Source organism: Mastacembelus armatus, chromosome 15, assembly GCF_900324485.2.
Source record: "Mastacembelus armatus chromosome 15, fMasArm1.2, whole genome shotgun sequence".
Classification (NCBI taxonomy): Eukaryota; Metazoa; Chordata; class Actinopteri; order Synbranchiformes; family Mastacembelidae; genus Mastacembelus; species Mastacembelus armatus.
In genome coordinates, this window is record NC_046647.1 from 8,334,106 (window position 1) to 8,355,108 (window position 21,003).

At 40.3% G+C, this 21,003-nt stretch overlaps 1 protein-coding gene across 1 annotated transcript in view; it reads right to left on the reverse strand.

The window, feature by feature from the left end:
• The window catches only part of LOC113131469 (phosphofurin acidic cluster sorting protein 2), a 38,203-nt gene extending 17,691 nt beyond the window's left edge, over window positions 1-20,512 (reverse strand). The window contains exons 1-3 of the mRNA XM_026308744.2: window positions 20,164-20,512; window positions 4,540-4,627; window positions 180-269 (exon numbers count right to left, since the gene is read on the reverse strand). Of these exons, the coding sequence (XP_026164529.1) occupies window positions 180-269; window positions 4,540-4,627; window positions 20,164-20,378 (393 nt within the window). The 5' untranslated portion in view covers window positions 20,379-20,512. The remainder of the gene's footprint in view (window positions 1-179; window positions 270-4,539; window positions 4,628-20,163) is intronic.
• Window positions 20,513-21,003: the final 491 nt, after the last annotated feature.

Here is a 21,003-nt window from a genome sequence, read left to right on the forward strand (position 1 = left end):
ATACTGCACACACACACACGTTAACATTTTGGTAATTTGTTTTGGTACCTAACAGGTTTGGTATCAGGGATAAAAAGCTAACACCAAAGGTGTTGGGATAAAGGCTTCAACCCAATCCTGCCTGTCAAGTAACTGCCATATCAGTGTGACAATTCACAGTATAATGCCAGAGTGATTGCCTGTAGTGAGAATGTGAGCTCCAGATCTGTCTCCATTAGTCCACTGGGTGGGAGGACATATTCATTTGATCTCAGAAGACGCTTAGAGCCCTGGAAGACAAAAGAAGAGCAAAATCTTATTATAAGCAGACTTATAAATGCTGCCTACACATCATTCAGGCTTGTTTCTTCTTGCTGGCTTCAAATTGGCTACAATCTCTCATGGAATGAAAATTACTTTGGAGATGCAAACTTAGTAGCTTTAGTCAAGGCTAACTAGGGCTATCTGTGGCTAACTTAAAATGACCAGGTCTGTTGACTGATTTAACAGTTTTATTACAAATAATACATTATTGGAAATCATACATTTCAATCCAAGCTAAACTGTCAATCAAGCTACATTTGACTAAATATATTTTTAATCCTTTTGGCTTTGTTAATCAGTAAGCTAAAATATTGTACGATTGCAGTTCACATAATTATAATCATAATTCCAATAAATATGTGTTCTCCATGCAAAATTAGTGCAATATTTTATTACTCATTACTTTTCTGTATTTCTGTGCTAAAAATCTCATACTTTGTTTCAATTCAGTGTGTTCGCCTGGGAATTTAAAAAAAAAAAAAAAAATCCCACAAAATCTGCATGTTGAACAGTGTACGTATACAGACAACAGTGATTCTTTGCACAAGCCTTATTTTAGTATCAGCCTGCTTCACATTCACACAGTTATGCAAATTCACACCTTAAGACATCCCAGTACAAACAGTCCTCTACTCCTTCACTGCTTTCTAGAAAACAGTGCTACTAGACAACTGAAAAAGGGGAAAGATGAACCTGCTGAGGGGCATACAGAGCTGGTTGCCCACAGTATTATTAGACATCATAGGTCCAGGAGGAACTATGACTGTAACCTTAGAAAGGTTTGTGTAAGTTCATACAGCGTCTAAAATTTGCATATTGTCAACTAAATTTAGTGGTATTACTTTATACTTGCTCTTCAGGTTGAGAAAGGCTCATCACCTAAGCTAATTTGGGAAGCTGGCACAAAGTTGCTGTGGCCAAATACCACAGGGATTAAAATGCCACAAGTTCTGGAAGACTCTTCCAAATGTAAGGACACGAACGTACAGTATGTCCTCAGAGGACCCATCTCAGCCCTCTGTGTGTCTGTGGATTAGGGTGTCATGTTTCTCAATGGGTTCCAGTTTAATTCTTCAACGAAACTGTTTTTTCTAACTCTTATAATCTTGAGATGGAATCAACGTGTGAACACGAGGACAGAAACATCTTGTTAGAGCTTGTGTTCACAATTTTATTTTGAGCTCTGAGTGCTGAAGACAGGCATCTGTTGTGTAATATATAATGCAAATCATCGATGGCTGTAAAAATGTCCTCAAAGCTTAGTTCAGTTCTCTGCTACACCAACCAATAGAATGAAATAAGACCTGGTCAGCAGCATGAAGCAGCATGAAGATCCTGTGCCTGGGGAAAAATACTTGTCCAATTCAGTGGGAAAGAAACTGGATCCTAGTGTCATGAGAGCTGCTAAATGATGTAACAGATACCAAATGAAACGGTTGGGTGTGTGCTGAGAAATCTTCACAAGATACCAGAGGGGGTTAGCTTCATCCAAGGATGTGGTGAAGCATCTGTAGGTACAACACGGTACATAACCAGTAATCAACTCTCTCCAAACGAGCTGAACTGAAGAAAGCTGTATAAAAAAATTGCATAGAGCTTGATTCTCTAATAAAAATGAAAGCACCTAGACAATAAAGCTCCTAATTTTAAATTTTCTCTCACAGCAAAACGCTTCAGAATATTTGAATGAACATACAAGAGGTGTTGTAGCCTCCATATACTAGAGAGTTTACATGTTCAGTGTATTCAGCTCTGGGCCTGTAGGTTTCTCAGCAGTTCTGCAATTTTTACTATTTTAAAACACCTTGCTATGTCAATGGTTTGCATGAACACAACTTTAAAGAAATAAAGGGAACATCAAAATAAAGGAAATTTATCTTTTCTCTCGCAATGCATTCAGTTGTAACATTTCTTCCAGCCTAATGAATCAATACACTCCAGAGAAGGGCATGCTGACAATACCCTGATGGTAGCTACAGCCGTTGTTTGGTACATAAAACACAAAAGGGGTAAATCTGACAGACTGACCTTGTCACTAACTTGAGGTCCACAAAGAAGCTTTGTATACACGCTTTTCTCATGCTCAGAAACCGGTACAATGAATCAAGGCAAAAAAGCTGAGCACTCTCAAACTGCCTGACATGCATTAACAATACAGAGCCTTGGCAAAGAAAGCTTGTACTGAATGTCCTTTGCTCCCCCTTTCTCTGACCCTCTTTTCTCTGGTACAAGTTTTTGTACTGTCTTTTTGGGGCCAGATGGGGGATGTTATAGCCCCTCTACTCTACTGAGCTCCACAAAACTTCACACTTCTTCTTAAGGTTACTTTTTAAAACATATTAAATTCCCTAAATTTGTTCCCTTGTTTATAGCAAACATGGGAAGTCATTTGGGGTCAGAACAAGAGCTCAATGTGCAAATGAAATGAAGAGGTTTTAAATGTCTTTTGATGTTTCTGCCTTTACTCAACACACTGATATGCATATACCGGTATACACAAGCAGGATTTGATCGTTGCTGAATGTACTGCAAATGGAAGCACATTTGACAGCAGCTTGCACTGTAATGCAGATTGCATGCCATTCCTATCCTAATCCAGCTGACATCGATATCTGGCTGCTACCTCAGGCAACTGCACACAGAAAGACAGGACATGCAAAGCTTAATTATGTAGTGCATGTGTAACTTCACACATTGCCACCGAATGTGATAAAAAAATTTGTATGAGGAGGCCTATGCTACTTGAAGTGACCCAGCAGTCTCCAGGGCAAGAGAAAGAAGACTGTGTTCTCCAAGGGACCAGGGCCTCCTGCAGACTGAACTGCAAACTCATCATCCCTACTCCTGTGGCTTTGGGAGACAATCCAAATGGTTTGCTGTTACAGGGGTTCTGCATGTTGGCCGCTTAATCTGATGAGACCCAGAGAGAGGAAAGAAACAGCCACAGTATGCTGAACAGAGAACTGATGACATGAGGTAATTAAGATCTGTCATTCACTGTCTGAGAACAACTCTCTTATTCCTCTGTTTTCTTCTTCAAATGTCTCTTTATCCCCTCAGCGTCTCTGTCCTAACCAAACCGGCTGGAAACTGTATTTAATGCTCCAGTTCCGGAGCTGCGGTGAACAGAGCGTTGCTCGGCTGTCCTCCGGGCAGCTCAGCAGAAACGGAGAGATTTCACGCTCTGGAGACAGCACAGCTCATGGATAAAGTCACACTTGGTTGGTTGCTTTTTCATTCAGGGTGACAGTAAAAATGGGGCAATTTGCTTTACTCAGTACTGCATAAAATTTTAATTAAATGTCATAATGAGGAAAACAATATTAAGAGTGGGAAAGAAAATTGTCATTGCTATGACATGAGATTAAAAGATATGACTTTCTGCACTGAAAGCATCTGTTTCTAACACAATATGCTGCACACTGGTTGTCATTAGTTACAGTTTTTTAAATATCACAATGGGGAAAAAAAAAACTCTGGTGCCTGTCTTCTCCAGAATTTTGTTTCCCTTTTACTTTTTGTCTCCAACATAAATACATACACACATGAAGATGGTGATGGGGGCGAGACGTTCACAAGTCAAAAGAACCTCTTGACCCGCTGCCAACAATATGTCAGTCAAACAAAACATTACTCTGGGAGTGGGATGCCTTTCCCTGCTTTTCCAAAATGCTCACTCTAAATTATAGGCATTCTCTGAATTCCATATAAATGATATTACAGCTGTATTCGCTGAACTGGAACGTGCTGCTGCAATGATGTAAGAAAAACAAATTACCTCAAGTTATTCCTGCAGTTATTGCCCTTCTATCCTGCAGTGTTTTAATTTCCCTTTAATCATTACACATATTGATTTTGCATTACGTATAAGGAATTATTGGTAAGTCTTAAATGTCAGTGTCACCCTTGGTTACAAAAACATACATTAGCAATCAATGTAAGATGCACCATCCATCTTAAGGTGCTATTGGTCCTGCTTAGAGTGGTAAAACTACCCTGCCACCTGCTATTTAAAATACCTGAGTGGATGTGACTCACCAGAGCTTCCTGTGCAGCTAAGGAGGGGCAGGATTAGGAACATTAATTATCATCATCTAGGCTTTGTGATATTGTTAAAGTCCCAGGAACGAGTTGAGGAACAGTGAGCCACACCGTCCAGACCATGACACACTGCAATCAAATGTTTTGCAACCGAGGCCGCAACACCAACCACACCTGCAAGATCAACCCACTCACCTGTATTTTCACAGCTATCGACAGGGAGTTCAGCTCTTTGTCCAATTCTTTGAGGACAACCAGCTTTTTCAGTGTGAGGCTGCAAAGCCTGTGGGAAAGAGAAAGAACAAGAAAACAGGGAGAGAAAAAGAAACAGCTTAGAGGCATGACTAACACAATGTGAGCACATCTTCATGACATGCTGCAGCATCTGGGGATGAAATACACAGTTGACAAAACAACATTCATTGCAGCCTTGTTGTCTTTATTCTTCTTAGAAAAACGGATGATGTACTAAAGGATTCATATTGTCAGCTTTATGGACAGATTCCCACAGGAGGTGACATAGTCCTGATGCTATGACAAGTAAAAAGTGCAGTAAAACGTCTTTTGTCAACCCCGTCTGAGCACGCTGCTACATTCTAAAATGTAGAAGCACAAAGGCTTAAAGTGACTCACTGCCATCTCTTCATCATTTAGTAAAATAGTAAGAAACATATACTTACATATGTATGCCTCAAAATAAGTTCAATAGATCTCTGACTGGTATTTTTGAGTGGAGGGAAAAAGACAATGCAAGTAAACGGCTATCTAGTCACCCACTTTTCCTAAGAGCCAGTCGGCAAAACTCCATTCATGCAGTCTCCATGCCAGGCAAGTATGATTCACTAACACTCATCACGTTCAAACACAAAGGAAGTTGTAGTGTTAAAGACAACAACGAGATGGTCTGTTTTGAAATTAATGCTGGCAGGGATAAAGAAGGAAAAGATTTCTGCACATGTAATATGGCACGTACTGCTGACTGCAAATATTTATCAGACATTGAAGGACAGTGATTTCCTTTGCTTTTGTTATTTTTCACAAATCCCACACACTAAAACTAACAATGAACTTAGTGTGCTCATCTTTTAAAGGAAACCAAAAGATAAGAAACGAGCAGATGCAAAGATGAACTCTACTTGTTAGGTTGACTAATATATTTAATTAGGTGCTTTTGATTATTACACCATGTTAAATATGAATCATGTTCATAATTTTCATTGATAAAATTAACAGCACAGGCGGAAAAGATAGAAATCTGGCCAAAGGACACTGGATCTGGAGAGAGGTTTATCCAAGCAGCCAGTATGATGTATCTTTAATGATACAATATAAAAATTTTAACAACAGGAATGGACCAGGAACTTGGTGTTCCCACGCAGAAGCTCCCATCAGCCCAAACAGGTGATGACATCATTCTACGATATTTTATTGGGAGAAAATAAATAAATTGCCAATCCACCTGCTGCATGTTTACCTAAGTTACCTCATGTGAGTTAGAAAAACAAATACAAATCTGTTTGAGGATGGAGTAATTAAATGTTCAAACTTGTAGGTAGTGCATGTACCCAGTTTGCCTTATGGCGAGGATGACTCACCAGCCAGCCACAGCGGGGAGGGAAGGAGACAGAAAGCAGGGCTGCTGATTTAAAAACATCTCCATCCTGTCACAGCTCCCTCTCTCTCTGAGCAAACTGGGATTCATGTGTATTTAAAGAGGCTACAGGCACCGAAGGGGTCACCTAGGGATTTTTTATTATTAGGCAGAGGTGTTACCTCCACTCCAGCCTGCCACTGTGTTGTGCTGTAAGTGAAACTCATGGCCATCTGTTCTGGCCTGGTGCCAGTCTGTCCCTGTGCTCCTACAGTGCCAGTTCCACCCAAACACTACACTTACAGACCAGGTGTCAAACAAAAACACTAATCTGTGCAAAAAATAGGTGGCATAGTTATACACTGGGTTCAGAATAAATCTGCTAGTTTTATACAGGATTATCAGTATGGGTATACTGTGATTACATAAACATAAGGGGGGGCTGTTATTTATGGCAAGGCCCCCCTCTTCACTCAACTGGCACACACTCAAGATCAAAATGCGGGCTTGCAGAAGCCCCTTGAAAAATGCATTAATTCTCGATTTTGGCATGTCATTCCCACATTCCCAGAGCGCCTGGGGTGGGATCACTGCTTCACTGTGCCAAGCAGGAATGAAACACAACAGTGTTATCAATTCATCAATCCATAGAGAAGACCGGGTGGTGGGAAAATCTATACAGCAGTCTACAGTTCAATATTTCTGTGAACTGGCAGTTGAAAGCAAGTGATGCATACATTTTATTTCTGTTTCCCTACTAAGGGAAATAATAAGAGCCTACTGAGGAAAATCAGTTTTAGTTCTTGCACTGATGAAGCTGACTCATTGCCTGATTGTTATAGATTTTACTGATCCATACGTGCACCTTAGTAATACGACTATGGAGCCTTTTGCTGGTTTTGAAACAGTCAGGACACATCAATGAGGGTAGAGAAAAGTACAGCCTCAAAAATGACCAATGTTTAATCAACATCCCTTTAAAATAGTTTCAATAAAGACTGGGCATTCAGCCTTTTAGAGATGAATGTATTGCAGAGCTGTTGTATTAAACTGCATGTGATATAACTAGGTTTACCTAATAAACTGCCAGCTGAGTGTTGAGTAAACTTCACATCTCACCTGCATTGTTCAGATTTTGAATCAAACTATGGTTTCTAAATAGACCTAGCTTTAGTCCACTCACATTTAACCTTTTCTATGGGGAGGGGGTGTGTCACAGCTCTGATAAGACGGTGCCCAGTAGGGGCCTGAGCACTCTACAGCTAAAAGCTTTAGCCTATATGGCATCACACGCCGCAGCACGAGTAGTGCTGCTCCATCTAAGCCCATTAGCCCGTCTAAGTCACTCACTGTGCCGTCACTAACTGTCGACCTTTTTGGTCTCTAAAGTAAAGTGAGGCCATTAGATTACAAGGCCACTTCCCTCAAGCCCATTAGATTATACAGGCTGCTCCCAATGACATACCAACTTTACTAAGGAAAGAAAACAAAGATGAAGTGTTTTTTTTATGTGAAGTGCAAGGCATTAGGCTTAGATAAGCAACTGATTCTATTGAAAAACGTCTACAAATAGGCACTGAATTCTCCATAGCTGTACTGATAAACAGTAGTGTCACAACAGATACCAATGTCCTGACAGCAAAATCAGCAGACACTAGATGCTAGGACATAAAAAGCTACATAGCTAAGCAGTAATGGATGTCAGTCACTTTAAATCTCAAACCAATCACCATTACTACATTTTATTTGATGGAAAGGGAAATGAGAGCTACTCATGAAAGATGGTCCGTCTGTGGCTGAGTTCAAATCCTTTCACATTTATCTGTGCTGGATAAACAAAACGTCTTATCAGGCAGTAAACTCAAACAACCACGGTTAAATATTTGGTTTTTAGATAAAAGGCCTGTGATTGCGGGTTATATGGCATGTCACACTATCTTATCTTGGTTGCTTCATTCATTTGCTCTACACTAGTAAGAATAAGCAGAAGCAGTAGCAGGAAAAGTTACAAAAATTTGAAAATGTCAGAATTTCTGTGACGAACAAGTTTAAACACTTTATCGCTCAAGTATGAAGATTCTCAGATGGATTAAATCACCAGAGGTGAAGAGCAGGCTAGAACGTAGACAAGTGTCAGTTCAGTGCAGACTGAACAATTTCTCATCCCTGTATTGAGGCACTGCTGGAATATCAGGGGAAATCAAATCAGTTGTGGAAGGTGGATTAAGAGTGAACAGCAGGGTGAAAGTCAGGGACAAGCCCCACAACAAATAATCCTTTCAGTTAACCCTTTTCTGACCCCCACCCTCCCCTGAGTCAGGCTTGCTTTCTTTAACACACAGAGTCTTACACAGGTTTCTCCGGAGTCAGGTCTCAAAGAGAACCTCTGGCCCAACACCAAGCTTCAGTCACTCGCTGCTGTGAGTTTGGCTCTTTGGTCGAATGATATGTCTGTATGGAGACTGCTTGTGTGTCAGGAGACATATTCATATTACAGTGACATCAAAAGATATTCCAAAAAAATGGAAATTGCAAATCTGAAATCTACTCCCCAGTGTTAGCCTCAGCATCAGATTTGAGCAAATGTGACTGAAAGCATGTGAGAAAGTAAACATATAAGTTATAGACAAAAACACTGAGACCACAGAGCGTTCTCTCTGTTCAAATCATTGGAAAGACAGAACAAAAACATTAACAGAACAATCACATCTAATTTTCTTCATGTTATAAGAAATCGATAAACTTATACATAATATTTCCACAATGGTAATTCCTAGTGTTGTGTAGACAGCACACAACAAAACCAAGTACACCACAGGTCAATACTAGTTTCACTAAAATGGAACAATTCCTGTACATTCAAAGCTACTTTGTCCCCCCCCCTTTTATCGCTTCCTCCTGTTTCCTGTCCGCCTCTCTACGGCTGACCGACTGAATAATAAAAGGCAAAAAGTGACAATTTGATTTGTTTTTAGCGAAAGTCCAAGAAAAATTAAGCCAATTAATTTGAAAGAGAGAATTTTTTTTGACCGATTCAACTGTAATAAATTCATGAGATTCAAGTCTTTCTTTTAGTTTTTGATATTCTGTAGGTCGGCCTTAATTTTTGATAATAGATTCAATCTTCCTGACCGTGCATACCAGTCTTGCACAAATCAGCAGAGAGATGTTCTGTCAATCTACCCTGATGATTCTTTTCATTGCTACAGGGGCTTTGTTGCTCTACTTTCCACTTTAAAATGTTCCTACTATGTGTTAATAATTAACCATAAGATCACATAAATGGTATGTTAAGAGTCCATGTGGCTTCTCTTGCTATGCTTTTTCTGGACCACTTTATTGACAGCAGCATCTTGGTAACTTGTGACAGGAACAGGCTTAAGTAAGCTGCTAAATTAAGCTAAATTAAAAATATCAATAAAAAAAAAACAGGCTGATAAAAAATGTTTTTCCAAGTACAGATGACAAATAGGCATGCATTCCATATTTGTTCATGCCTAGAAAAGGCCAACAAACCCTATGCTGCCTATTCAGAAACACACTTGTGTAATTCTTTTCCCCTGGTCAGCATTCGAGCTGTTCGGTGTTTAGCCAGTTCCATGCCCTCGGATCAGTGCACAGCAATTGTCGGGGGCATAAAGCAGGGGGAAGCGGAGGATGGAGGATGAGTGATGTAACAGAGGGCTGAATGAAAAAGAGACTGTCTATGTTCGGTATGTGCTGCGGGCTCCCAAGTTAGGAAAAAAAAAAGAGAGTCCAAGTCATGCTTTTAGTGCTTAGCTTCTTGTATTTTCCATTTGTGATGTGAATGCAGTAACATTCTTTTAATAAAGCATGTCTGAACACCGACTGAAACTCTTAAGGAATCTGCGTATAGTGCTGTGTTGTATGTGGGGGAGAAGCAAAATCCTTTCTCTCCAGTTAAGTCCCTCACTGAGGAAAGCAGAGGCACTTTGTTCTCTTTTCATGCCATTATTTGTTCATGTCTAGTTGCATAATTTAGCTCAAATAAAGGGTACAGTAGTCTAAAAGCTGCTTCCTCTTAATATTTCATTTCCCTACAGGAAAAACAGAAGCAAGACTATTCACAGTGAGGACTAACCAATGGAGAGAGTGAGATTTGCTCTGGCAGCAATACAAACATTTCCTTTTATTTTATTATTATTTTTTAATATTTTATTCATAGTTCTTCAAATTGGAAACAAAGAGACTAGGCACAAAGCAAATCTCTCCATTTTCTAAATCCATGCCCACACCACCCACCTAAATGTTCTTTAGTAGATTAAGTCCTTTCATAGTTTTGGTTTCAAATACACAGTTCTTAGAAAAAGATGGGAAGGAAACTGAGATAGCAAACATGAACCGAATCAGAAAAATAATGGAAATTATTTTTGGACTTTTAGTGGAAATTATTTTTGAATCCAATCTACATTATATGTGATGAAGACTAATCCAGACTGAAGACTGAATGGATCAGTTTTAACAAGTTCACACAGTAGGCTGTGCCATAAGAGCTTAGCCTGCACTTAGGCTTGCATGCAAAAGCTATTTTAGCCCCCAAATATCTGGTTATGTGTGCCAGATGGCCATATGCTGGTTGGGCTTTAATTCCCTGAATGAAATCTTCTCAAGGCCACAGTGAAAGAGGAGGAAGAGGCTGTGACCAGGGTACACAAAGAGAACAAGAGGAAGCTATTAATTTGGCAAAGCCTGAGTTCTCTCACTTACAGTATGTATAAGGCTCATCCTAATGGTCACAATAACAACATAACTCAAGATGCTAAATCCAGCAAAGTAAGACTGAAATTAAATGAGCCTTCGTAGGATGACTTGTGATGTGCCAAAAAGATTTCTAAAGGTGTGTGTGTGCATTTTTGATGTTAACACATTGCTGAATGTCAGACATCAGCATGAAAGCCAATTTTACAAATATATTCTTACAATAAAGATGTAAGAATGAATATTTCACATCAGACATTAACTTTCACAATGCGAAACAACAGATGGTGTGCATCCACTAATCAAAATACAATATGAATTATTTTGTTAATGAGATGGCTTGGCTTTAAGCTTGACTAGTGATTAAACTAAACCGATTTCTTACAATATTTGGCTGCAATTACTATTTTTGCCCAGTTCTGTAGTAGTCTTAAACATAAAAAAAAAAAACACTTCACTTCTTACATGCTCTTTCTCCGTCTCTATGCTCAGTATGTTCCAATGGCAATATTTTGGCCGAGCTATGGCTAAAGGCACAACTTCCTTGTCAGTCCTACTGCACCAACCCTGCATATCTTAGGACTGTAGGAGAAAACTTGAGCACCTGTGGAAACCCACAAATAAGACACACAGAGAGCAAGCACACTCATATATAAATATTCAAACCCCAGGGAGTCAATTTGTCAGTGTTTATCAGAACGTACTTATTATAAGATCAGCTTCTTAGTTGAAAAATGTAGAATAAAGACAGACTGGTAACAAAGATTAGAAATTTTGCAGACCTGCCATGAACCCCTAATGGGGAAAAGGAACTACACTGGCAGGACAGTTTTCATCACTCAGGTATGAAGTCACACTGAGGGACATGTTATGAAATGGAAAAATAGATAAACAGCAGGGATAAGCCAGTTGTTTCTGAGAATGCAGGAGATTAGGTTGTAATAGCTGTACTCAAATCTGTCATAATACTCTGTAATATGGTCTTTGTGAAATCGGTGAACATGGGGCTCCCTAGAATTATTGTAGAGTTGGACTGTTGTTGGGATTACCACCACATTTTGAGCAATACTACACGGGTCCGTCCATTGGAGCTCAGTGCCACATATAATGTGGGTTGTTCATTTAAGAAAAAGACTGACTACACATCTGTAAGGTCTGAATCAGATATTTGATCAGTATGCTCTTGCTGCGTGGGTGTTTGGTAGAATCCTTCAAAGATCTCTCTCTGGTAATGAAGGGTGTTCTAGATAATTGTGTGCTTTTCCTATCAGGGGCTTTCAGACCAAACAGTTCTAGGGACTCTAGGAAATACCTCAACAGACTCGAGAACTACAGACTTTAAGGTCCTTTTCTCAGTATGCATTCACACTGCCAGAAGGAACATTGAAGTACCGTAAGCCGCCTGATAGTTGACATTGCAACATCACTTCTGCATGACATTAAGGAACAGCACTAGCGAAAGTTTTCACGACTTTCAAGATCTCTCTGAACTTTCTCTGTTGTGCAGGTAGCCTGGACTTTGGCATCTGTCCATTTGTGAGTTTTTCTCCCCCCACGGTGTAAAGCTTTTGTTTATGCTAGTAAAATTAACTTTTAAAAACGCCACTTGCCAGTGCTGCATTGGCATAAGTTAGTGTTTGATGAATTCACGTAAAGGTACATCACTTGTGGTTCCTGTTGTACTGAAAAGTACCTATTCCAAAGTAGGAGCTAGGAAGAAACAGTGTTCTAAGAACTATTATAGTTTTCAGTTCCTGCGGTGAAGACACACAAAAAAGGGGAACTTCCTCCAAAGTTCCTCCATTCTGAAAGCAGCGATTTGCAATTATAGGCAGAGGGGAAAATCTTGTTTGAAGCAATAGAAAATGCAAGAATTGGATGATGATTTTTTAATCAAGCCCAGAACACACTGTGAAACAGCTTCTCCCGGACCTATTGGCACCAAGCACAATTAACACACAATAACACAATCAAACTGACAAGATTTGTGAGTCAGCAGTCACAGAGCACTACAGTCAGAGTTCAGCAGAGTCCTTCCAAATGCTTTCAGATGCATTAGCTGAATTTTATCATACTACTTTAGCTTCTCTCTTAAATAATTAGCTTCTGTAATGCCAATTAAACATAAAACCCCAAGCTGCATCATTCATGCCTCACTGATCTGTCAGGAAATTTTCAGGAACTCAGTAAATGGCTGCCCTTTGTTGTCATGTATGCGGTGCTAAACAGCTCTTTTGTTCAGCCCTAACCGCAAACTGATGAAGTCAGCAGGCCCATGTTTGTAGTGGCCACGGGAGACAAGATCAGACCAGACGTGGCGTGCTTACAGGAAAAATCTGAGCTAAAGCAGGACACCTTGAACAGATCAACAACAGCACATCATAGCAGAGGTAACATGACAGATGATAGCTCCCTACAGTGCAGAAAATGCAGAGATAATCGGTTTAACTACAGTAACCTACAGTATATCCTCTTATTAAAGGTAGGTCTTCAGGTCTGCTGGCCCCACTGATTTCAGAATGACTCCATAGTAGCGAGTCAAACAGATTTAGGTGAATGCTGTGAGTGTCACAGCCCCAGCCAAGGTTAGCTGAGCTTTAAAATCCTATTAAGGTGTACGGTCTCTATGGCAGAAATGTTCCTTTGATTGGAGTTTACCAGTAGGATCCAACACTCAAGAGCAAAACCATGTGTATAACAATCTCTCCATCTAGCCTACTGACCAGAAAAATTCAAAAACCTTCAAAGAGCTACCCTGCAGTGTTTTAACATGACACATGAGTATGCATGGTTATAAAGTCTCCTGTCAGTTAAAACAGTTACTTGAAAAATGTCCTCTAAACGGAGCAAAATAACTGGCATTATCATTATTGCGCAACATTTAAATAGTAGGAAATATTTGGAATTGCAAAACATCATGACTACATCCAATTGTACATAGTATGTCAGATTCTAGTATTTATGCCTTGCAGAGATTACAAAGGTCTTTTCAAAAATCACTGAAGATGATTCAGCTTTAAAGGTCCCGCTGAATGGGTGGGATTTTGCAAGGATAAAAAAAATATACTGTGAAATGGATGGCGAGGAAAGCCTGCCAGACCTGTTCAGTGACCCCTGAGAGCTGTTACACATCTGAACATAAGTAGCTCCTGGCATATCAGACCAGCCTTAATATCAGTTTGAATGAAATATTGTAAATCCTGAACTCATTCTTCAGTTTTGTGCAGTTTTATACTTTATTATATAACCTTAGAAAAAGATAAAGTGCTCAGAAACCTCTAATATGAATATCAATAAGGACAATCATTTTACAAGGTCTTGGCTAAAATCTAGTTGAAAAGGCTCAAAATGTACTTAATATTAGAAATTCTATTCACCTTGTTTGAAGGTGTAAATATAAGCAAGAGCAGCACATGTGTGTCTATTGCTGCAATAGCCACTGGTGCTGATAAAACAACTGGTGCATTTAATTATACTGTTTTTGCAGTTGAAATGAACACTGGCAGCCCAAAGTGCTTTCTGAGCACTCCTCCCAGGCCATTCCCTACAGACTTAATATGTCCAATTGACTAATGTGCTGAATGCATCCAAGCTCCAGTTTCTCCAGACTATCTGTGTATCTTTCTTTTGCCTGCATCCATGAAGCAGTAACTTTTACATCTGCAAAACGAAGGTGAGCGGAAAAAAAGTTGAGGCTCATTAGTCCAGAGGAATGATAAAGCAGTATGCCGTCAAATAACAAATTCTCTTTAAAATATACAGTGTGAAAAACAGCTGCTGTGGCGACGCACGACAAAATCATTGGGAGTTTTTGCACAAATATGAGAAAAATGATTAAATAATGAAATAATTGTGTGGGCTAACTGAGAAAAGACATATTGACAGAAAGAGGACTCCAGACAGTTCAGACTCCTTAATCTGTGATTAGACAAGCAGAGAAGGCATCCTGCTCAGTGGTATTTGAGAGCCGACACTGGGAACTGTTATGTACTCAACTAAATAGCAAAGGCAAAAGTTTTGATTCCTCTCTCTGAAGGTGATTTAGCCAAGACCTCTGCAGTATTTCCATCAGGCTTAGGATTGTCTATTGGTCTACAAGTATATCTGGCCCTATTTTGACATTACAACTTTCTTCCATTTAACTAATTTAGCCATTTTAAATTCTTATAATGTCACTGATGATAATTCCTATCATTTGAATTTTCTTCACCGTACTTACCCCCACCTGTGCTTGTTTATGAGACTGCTCAAATGTAGCAAAGGGTCTCTGACTACCTTTCTGACAACGCTTTATGTTTTCAAATAGTCATGTGCCCTCATTCATCCACGCCACCGTTCTGTGTCTGAAATAATGGTGTGTGTGCATGTTGTTGCTGGCACATACAAGATCAGGAAATGCCTGAATGAGAGAGGTGGGAAATAAGTAGAGCAGGAACAAGAGAGAAAATACGAGAGACATTGTCCTCAGTGTGCTTATTTTGACAGGATCCTCCCTGTGTCAGAGTATAGTTTCCTCGCCTCACTTGTTGGCTCACATAGTTGGATTTCTTCACTAGCTGAGACCCTGGTATCCACCCACACAAGAATCTGGCCTTTCTCACATTCTGAGGTCCAGGCAAGGGGAAACAAACCTTTCTTCCCTTTGTGAGGAATTCAACATGAACACTCAGTGCCTATTCACTGAAGCTCTGAGGCAGTCCAGCCAAACACTTTAACAGGGTGGGCGATCCACGATTCCAATCCTATACCCCTCCAAGAGAGTAGGTTGTTGGTCAACAACATAATACAAAAAGAAGCTGAGGGTAAAGTGAAGACGCCTGGCTTTGGCTGCTACTTCCCAGATATGTGAAATGTTTCCCAAGGAAATTCCTCCTCCTCCAGGAGAGCACGGAAGGAAACCAGAAGAATTTTGACACATTTCAGGCAGTGGGAGTGCACATAAAACCAGGGGAGTGAAGGTGCTGATTGGTCTGCTGTTACCAAAGTATCAGAACAGCGTGGGGGAAGCATGAAGACTGATAATATTCGTGAACACCATAACAAGAGGAAACAACATCATTATTTTGAACTTAGAAAAAAAACACTAAACTTTAAAAACATGTATTTGTCTACACTGGCCCACAGAAAGAACAAGTACATTAACAATGTCTTTACTTTGAGCCTCTATCTGTTTTACAAATACGCCCACCTATCAGAGATCCCTTTACATGAAATAATCTGCACTAGAGAATTTCCACTGAATTTGAATTTGAGAATATCAGTTGTAGACATGACAGAGTGATATGAAGTGCTGTGTCACATTCCCAAAGGGCACTGGAGATGGCTGACAAGGAACTGGATGGGATTTGTTTATGATTCCCAAAGGAAGCAAGGGATTAAGCAGACGGTGCCTGTGTGCAGAATCAGATTACTAGCTCTTCTTTTCCTGTTATGAAATCAGATTACTGCAGCTCCACTGCTAGAAGAAACAATATCCAAGCCTTGAGATTGGGGCAGGGGGGTTATCATGGAGGTGAAAGGATAAAGTAAGCTCATATTATCTGCCAGACAGGCCGCCTTTCTACCCTGGTTTCAATGATCATACAGAGAAGCACACATTAAATCAAAAAAGATTAAGGTCAGAGAGATTGCACACTAACAATTCAAACTTCTGGATACAATAAATGCCTGCACGAACCACAGCATAAGAGATACGTAAAGTCTCATAGTTAACAGCTTCATTGCCACCGACCTAGATCAAAAAAGACGCAATACTGTCATCCCAATCCAAGACTGAGATTGTTTTTGTTTATCATCTTTATTTGCTGGCATACACAACACACATCAAAATAGTATATGGGACTGGGGGAGAAGAGGCAAACATTTGACCAGAGCCTTCAAAGCACACTACTGAGATAAGGCTCTGCCACTCACGAAAGGATATGGTCATCCTGAGACTGACATGAATCAAACAGCCAGAGAGAAGGATGCTCTGTTCAGCTGAGATAAACGTCAGTGGAAAAGAGGAAATAGGTTGTTTTGTAGCTAGTGGGTACATCTTTAAGCTATCTTCACCTCTTTTACCTCAGATAGTGGAACTTAAAAGGCTACATATTTGGAGTGGAAATATCCCATAAAATGTCATGCTAACAGTATCACCAGATCTTGAAAACAGTTTGCATTTTTTACGACCCAAATAAGTGGTACTTCTTTGGAAAGCCCCCACATTGGAAACAGATGCCTACAACTGAACGTCACAGGCAATCCCAGGTTACAAAAAAAAAAATAAATAAAATAAATTTAAAAAATCTGAAGCCAACTCTCTGATGCTATTAAACAATCTTTATTAGTAGTAGATAAACATTGCACCGCTCTAACCTCTGCATTAATGTCTCTTCTGCAAATACGAAATTGGTCCCTCAACAAACAGTAGTAGTTGACAGTATTTACTGTCAAGTCATTGACTCTCACCACTTCTTATAGTAACAGTGATAGGGAAATATACTTGGCACACACTATCTAATCATGTGTACACCCCTCAAGCATATTATTCCCACATGTCTGTCACAAAAGGAAAACAACACGGGAAAATAAAACCACTGTACCTACACAGTGAAAAGCATTTTAGGAGTCTTGCTTAGCCCTTTACCCCTTAGCTATCTTTGGTTACTCAGCAACATCACCAAAGCACTGGCCAGCTATTTATTGGGGGCAAAATGAGAAAAAGGGTGGGATCTCTTTGCTGCCACTGCACCCTCAAGAGGTTTTTAGTTACTGTAGAAGAAATACAAAAAATAAAAAATAAAAAATCTGCTGACAAAAACTATGCTGCAGTGCCAATGCCTCATGGTATAATAAACATTTGAGGGTGGCAGACTGGCAGGCACGGCAATGTAGAAATAAAAACAATGCTTGTCCAACTGTTCGAACAGCCCTGCTAAGGAGGAATCTGCAACAACACTCATCTGGCAGGTAGAAACCAGTCAAAGATTCTATCTCACACAGCAAGAAAATGGTATGTGTCACCTTAGAGTTACATCGAGAGAGCAAACTGATAACAACTAGTGCAAGAGCAAACAGCTCCTTGTCCAAAAAACAGATATACTAAATATTTCTGGGAATCTGGATTGATCTTGTGCAATAGTCGACAAGCACGTAAAAACTAAAGGTAGAGAGGAAAGAAAAGTTTGAAAACTGTATATGGATTCAATAAAATGCCAACGAAGCCCATCTCTAATGAGAGCTGATATCATATTTTCCGTTGTGAATGAAAAACTTTCCCTAAAGGCTTTCAGTAGGGCTGCAGGCACTGGAGGATCAATTTTTTAAATCCAACATCTTGAAATTATTTACAAACAACAGCTGTGTGTGATGTTTTAGAGTACCACCATAAAAACAGCCAATTGCTAACAGCCCCATGCTCTAATTTGAAACTGTGCCATTTGATTGGACTCTTGCATTTGCTACAGGCTAGTGGCGGAGCAAACAGCTGCATGCAGAAAGGCCGAGGCCCTGAAAGAAAGCCAAGACAGAATCCCCATAACAAACGTTGGGTTGGGCTCCGTGCAAGACCTTTCACACCAGATTGCTACCCACTTTAAGTTCAATCTACCATTACACTTTGGAGCCTAAATAAACTGTTGTGCCATACGCCAATATCTAAGTCAACTTCTACTCCATTACATATCTAACAATTCATCTCAGACGTCAACAAACCCATGTCTAGCAGCTAGAGAAGACTTAGGCTGAACATCGACTGTTTTACATTTATGCCTCATTAAATTAAAATTCACTCAATAAATTAAATTCACTTTATTCTCATCCTTATTCATTTTAATACAGCAAGCTGTACTGTCTATAGACACAAAGCATATTGCAAACAGAAGCAGAGTTATGTGAAATCAATGAGTAATGTATGTCCTTTCTCTTTAAGTGCACTGACATGTCCCCTGCTTTTTCTGCAAGCCTGTAGGTTTAAAACATAAAGGCTACATACATTAGGAGCATGCTCAAACACATTCATAAGTCAGAAAACAACACATGTACATACTTGCACAGTAATACATCTTAGCTGTTTGCACCAACAGGAAAGAGCTCTAAAACCTTAGGTATCATAAACAAAAATGAATCATTTAACAGTTTTTGTTGTGGAAAATACAAAATGCAGGTCACAAAACCTAACTATCCATTGAAATGCTAAAATGAAAAGTATTACAATCCTATTTTCGGAAGTAAGGGCAGTGAGGTGCCCGATTAAAACGCAACACTGATACTTCAAAAACGAATCATTCTAGTTGGCTTCAAATGAGCCAAGAGCCCACAGACAAAACCAAATAACATTTAAACAGAGATCTGAACAGAGATAACCATCATTGTAAATGACCCATGTTTTCCACATGCTATGAGTCCTTTCACACTTACATACTCATGCAGGCACCGAAGAAGCAGCAGGCAAACACACACACATGCACATCCACTGTGGAGGAAACCCTCCCCTTGCAAAGCCCACTTCCCTCCCAGCCAGGGGAACAGATCTAGGTCAAAGCTGATTAATGTGCCCACAGCTCCCGAGAGGTTTCTGGTCAGGTGGAAGCAATGCCTGCTCACTGACGATGAATACTAATGCAGAGTATTACTGAATAATACTGCAACACTCGACATTAAACGGTATCATCGGAATAACATGAAGACAATGCGGGTGACTGGGAGTAAATCTGAATACACAAAGTGACAATCAAAACAGTTGACTCCCTGTGCCAGCTGCTATGTCAGCTACGAGCTGCTTATTATGGCCGTATGCGATCACTTGTTCAACGCAGAGACGCACCGGGGTATATCAACATAAACACACAACAGCCCAAAAAATATGTTTTTCTGTAAACTACAGAAGGAGGTGGATTTCAGATGACCAGCCAGCTGCAGACAGAAGGCTGAGAAGGATGTAGGCTATGCTGCGACATCCATGTCACCCATGTATTTATAAATAGTTAGGTTGATATTAGGTGGCATGCACTCTGTGAACCGGCTCCAGCACAGGTCTACAGGGAAAGCAGAATATGTAATATCCTCGCAGTGTTTAACGAGGTCGCCACAAAGCAGGGGCTAAGCAGCAGCAACCCTACAAGCTGATAAACTAGTTAGCTGAACTTTTGTTAGCCAACAGTTAACTAACGTTATAATAAAAGTCGAAAATAAAACCGACTGGTCCCCAAAGCCAGCTCCAAGTCGGAGACCACGTCTAAGGTACTGAGGCCGATTTGACCATTTAACATCGGCCATTCAGCAGAGTGCATCTTTATTTACACAGATAAAACCCGAGTACAGCCGAACATGAGAGACACCAGAGACATTTGCTAGTTAGCGTTAGCATTAGCCGCCTGGCTAGTTAGCTGTTAGCCAGCGGTGTTTTGGACTCTACCGTTACAGCTCAACAGGGCGTTGTTTGTCAGCCCCATATTTACTACGATGTGCTGCTTTGTAAACATTGTGGTTTGTGGTATTTTTCGCGAACACAACAATATGACCGTTACCTCGGAACGCAGCTTGGGGATGATCGGTCTATCTCCCAGGTCGCAAAGAGGTTCATGGGTACGGGCATGCTGCCGGAGCCCGAGCCCAGGACCACAGCCCCGGTTAACGCTCCGGTCGGGAGGGTTATCGGTGCCGGTCCACTACCGCCGCCGCCGCTGCTCGGGTTCAGGAAAGCGGCTCGGACGCCTCCTCTCTCTACAGCCGCCGCCATCATCACCTCCACTGCCTGGGGAGCAGCTTTAGCTTAGTGTCGGACGAACGCGGGAGCCGCTGGACTCTGCGCTGCCTGCTCCTCCAGACTCCCAGCTCCTCTGCGCCGACTGGAGATGCTGATAGAGCGGGGCGGGGCATGTGGCTGCTGATAGGGGGCAGCAAGTCCCTGCTTCTTGGGTGGGACGTCTCACTATCAATCAGGCCTAGTAACACAATGCTAAACACGTTTTACATATTTACCTGCAAAGACTTAGGACAGACTTAGCTGTTACACACACTGACGAAATGTTAAGAGCATTTGGGAGCATAATATAGGTCTTAGAGATACTACTAAAAACCTACACTTTAAAACATAAATTTATGAATCTGTACACCTGGCATTGCTGTAGTTACATGTACTACATTTTCCTGTTTGTTATATTTTGAGAATGGGTTTTATAAAACTGTCAATCATATCATACTTCCACGGGGAAAATTCTGACCATAGATGATATTGTTTTCATATTTTCCTTTAACATAAGCTTATATGTAAAGTTGTAGCACTTCAGTCAAAAAGGTTAAGCACAATTTTTTTTCCTGAAATAACACCATATGTTTAAGAAAAACAGATATAAATTGACCCAGTA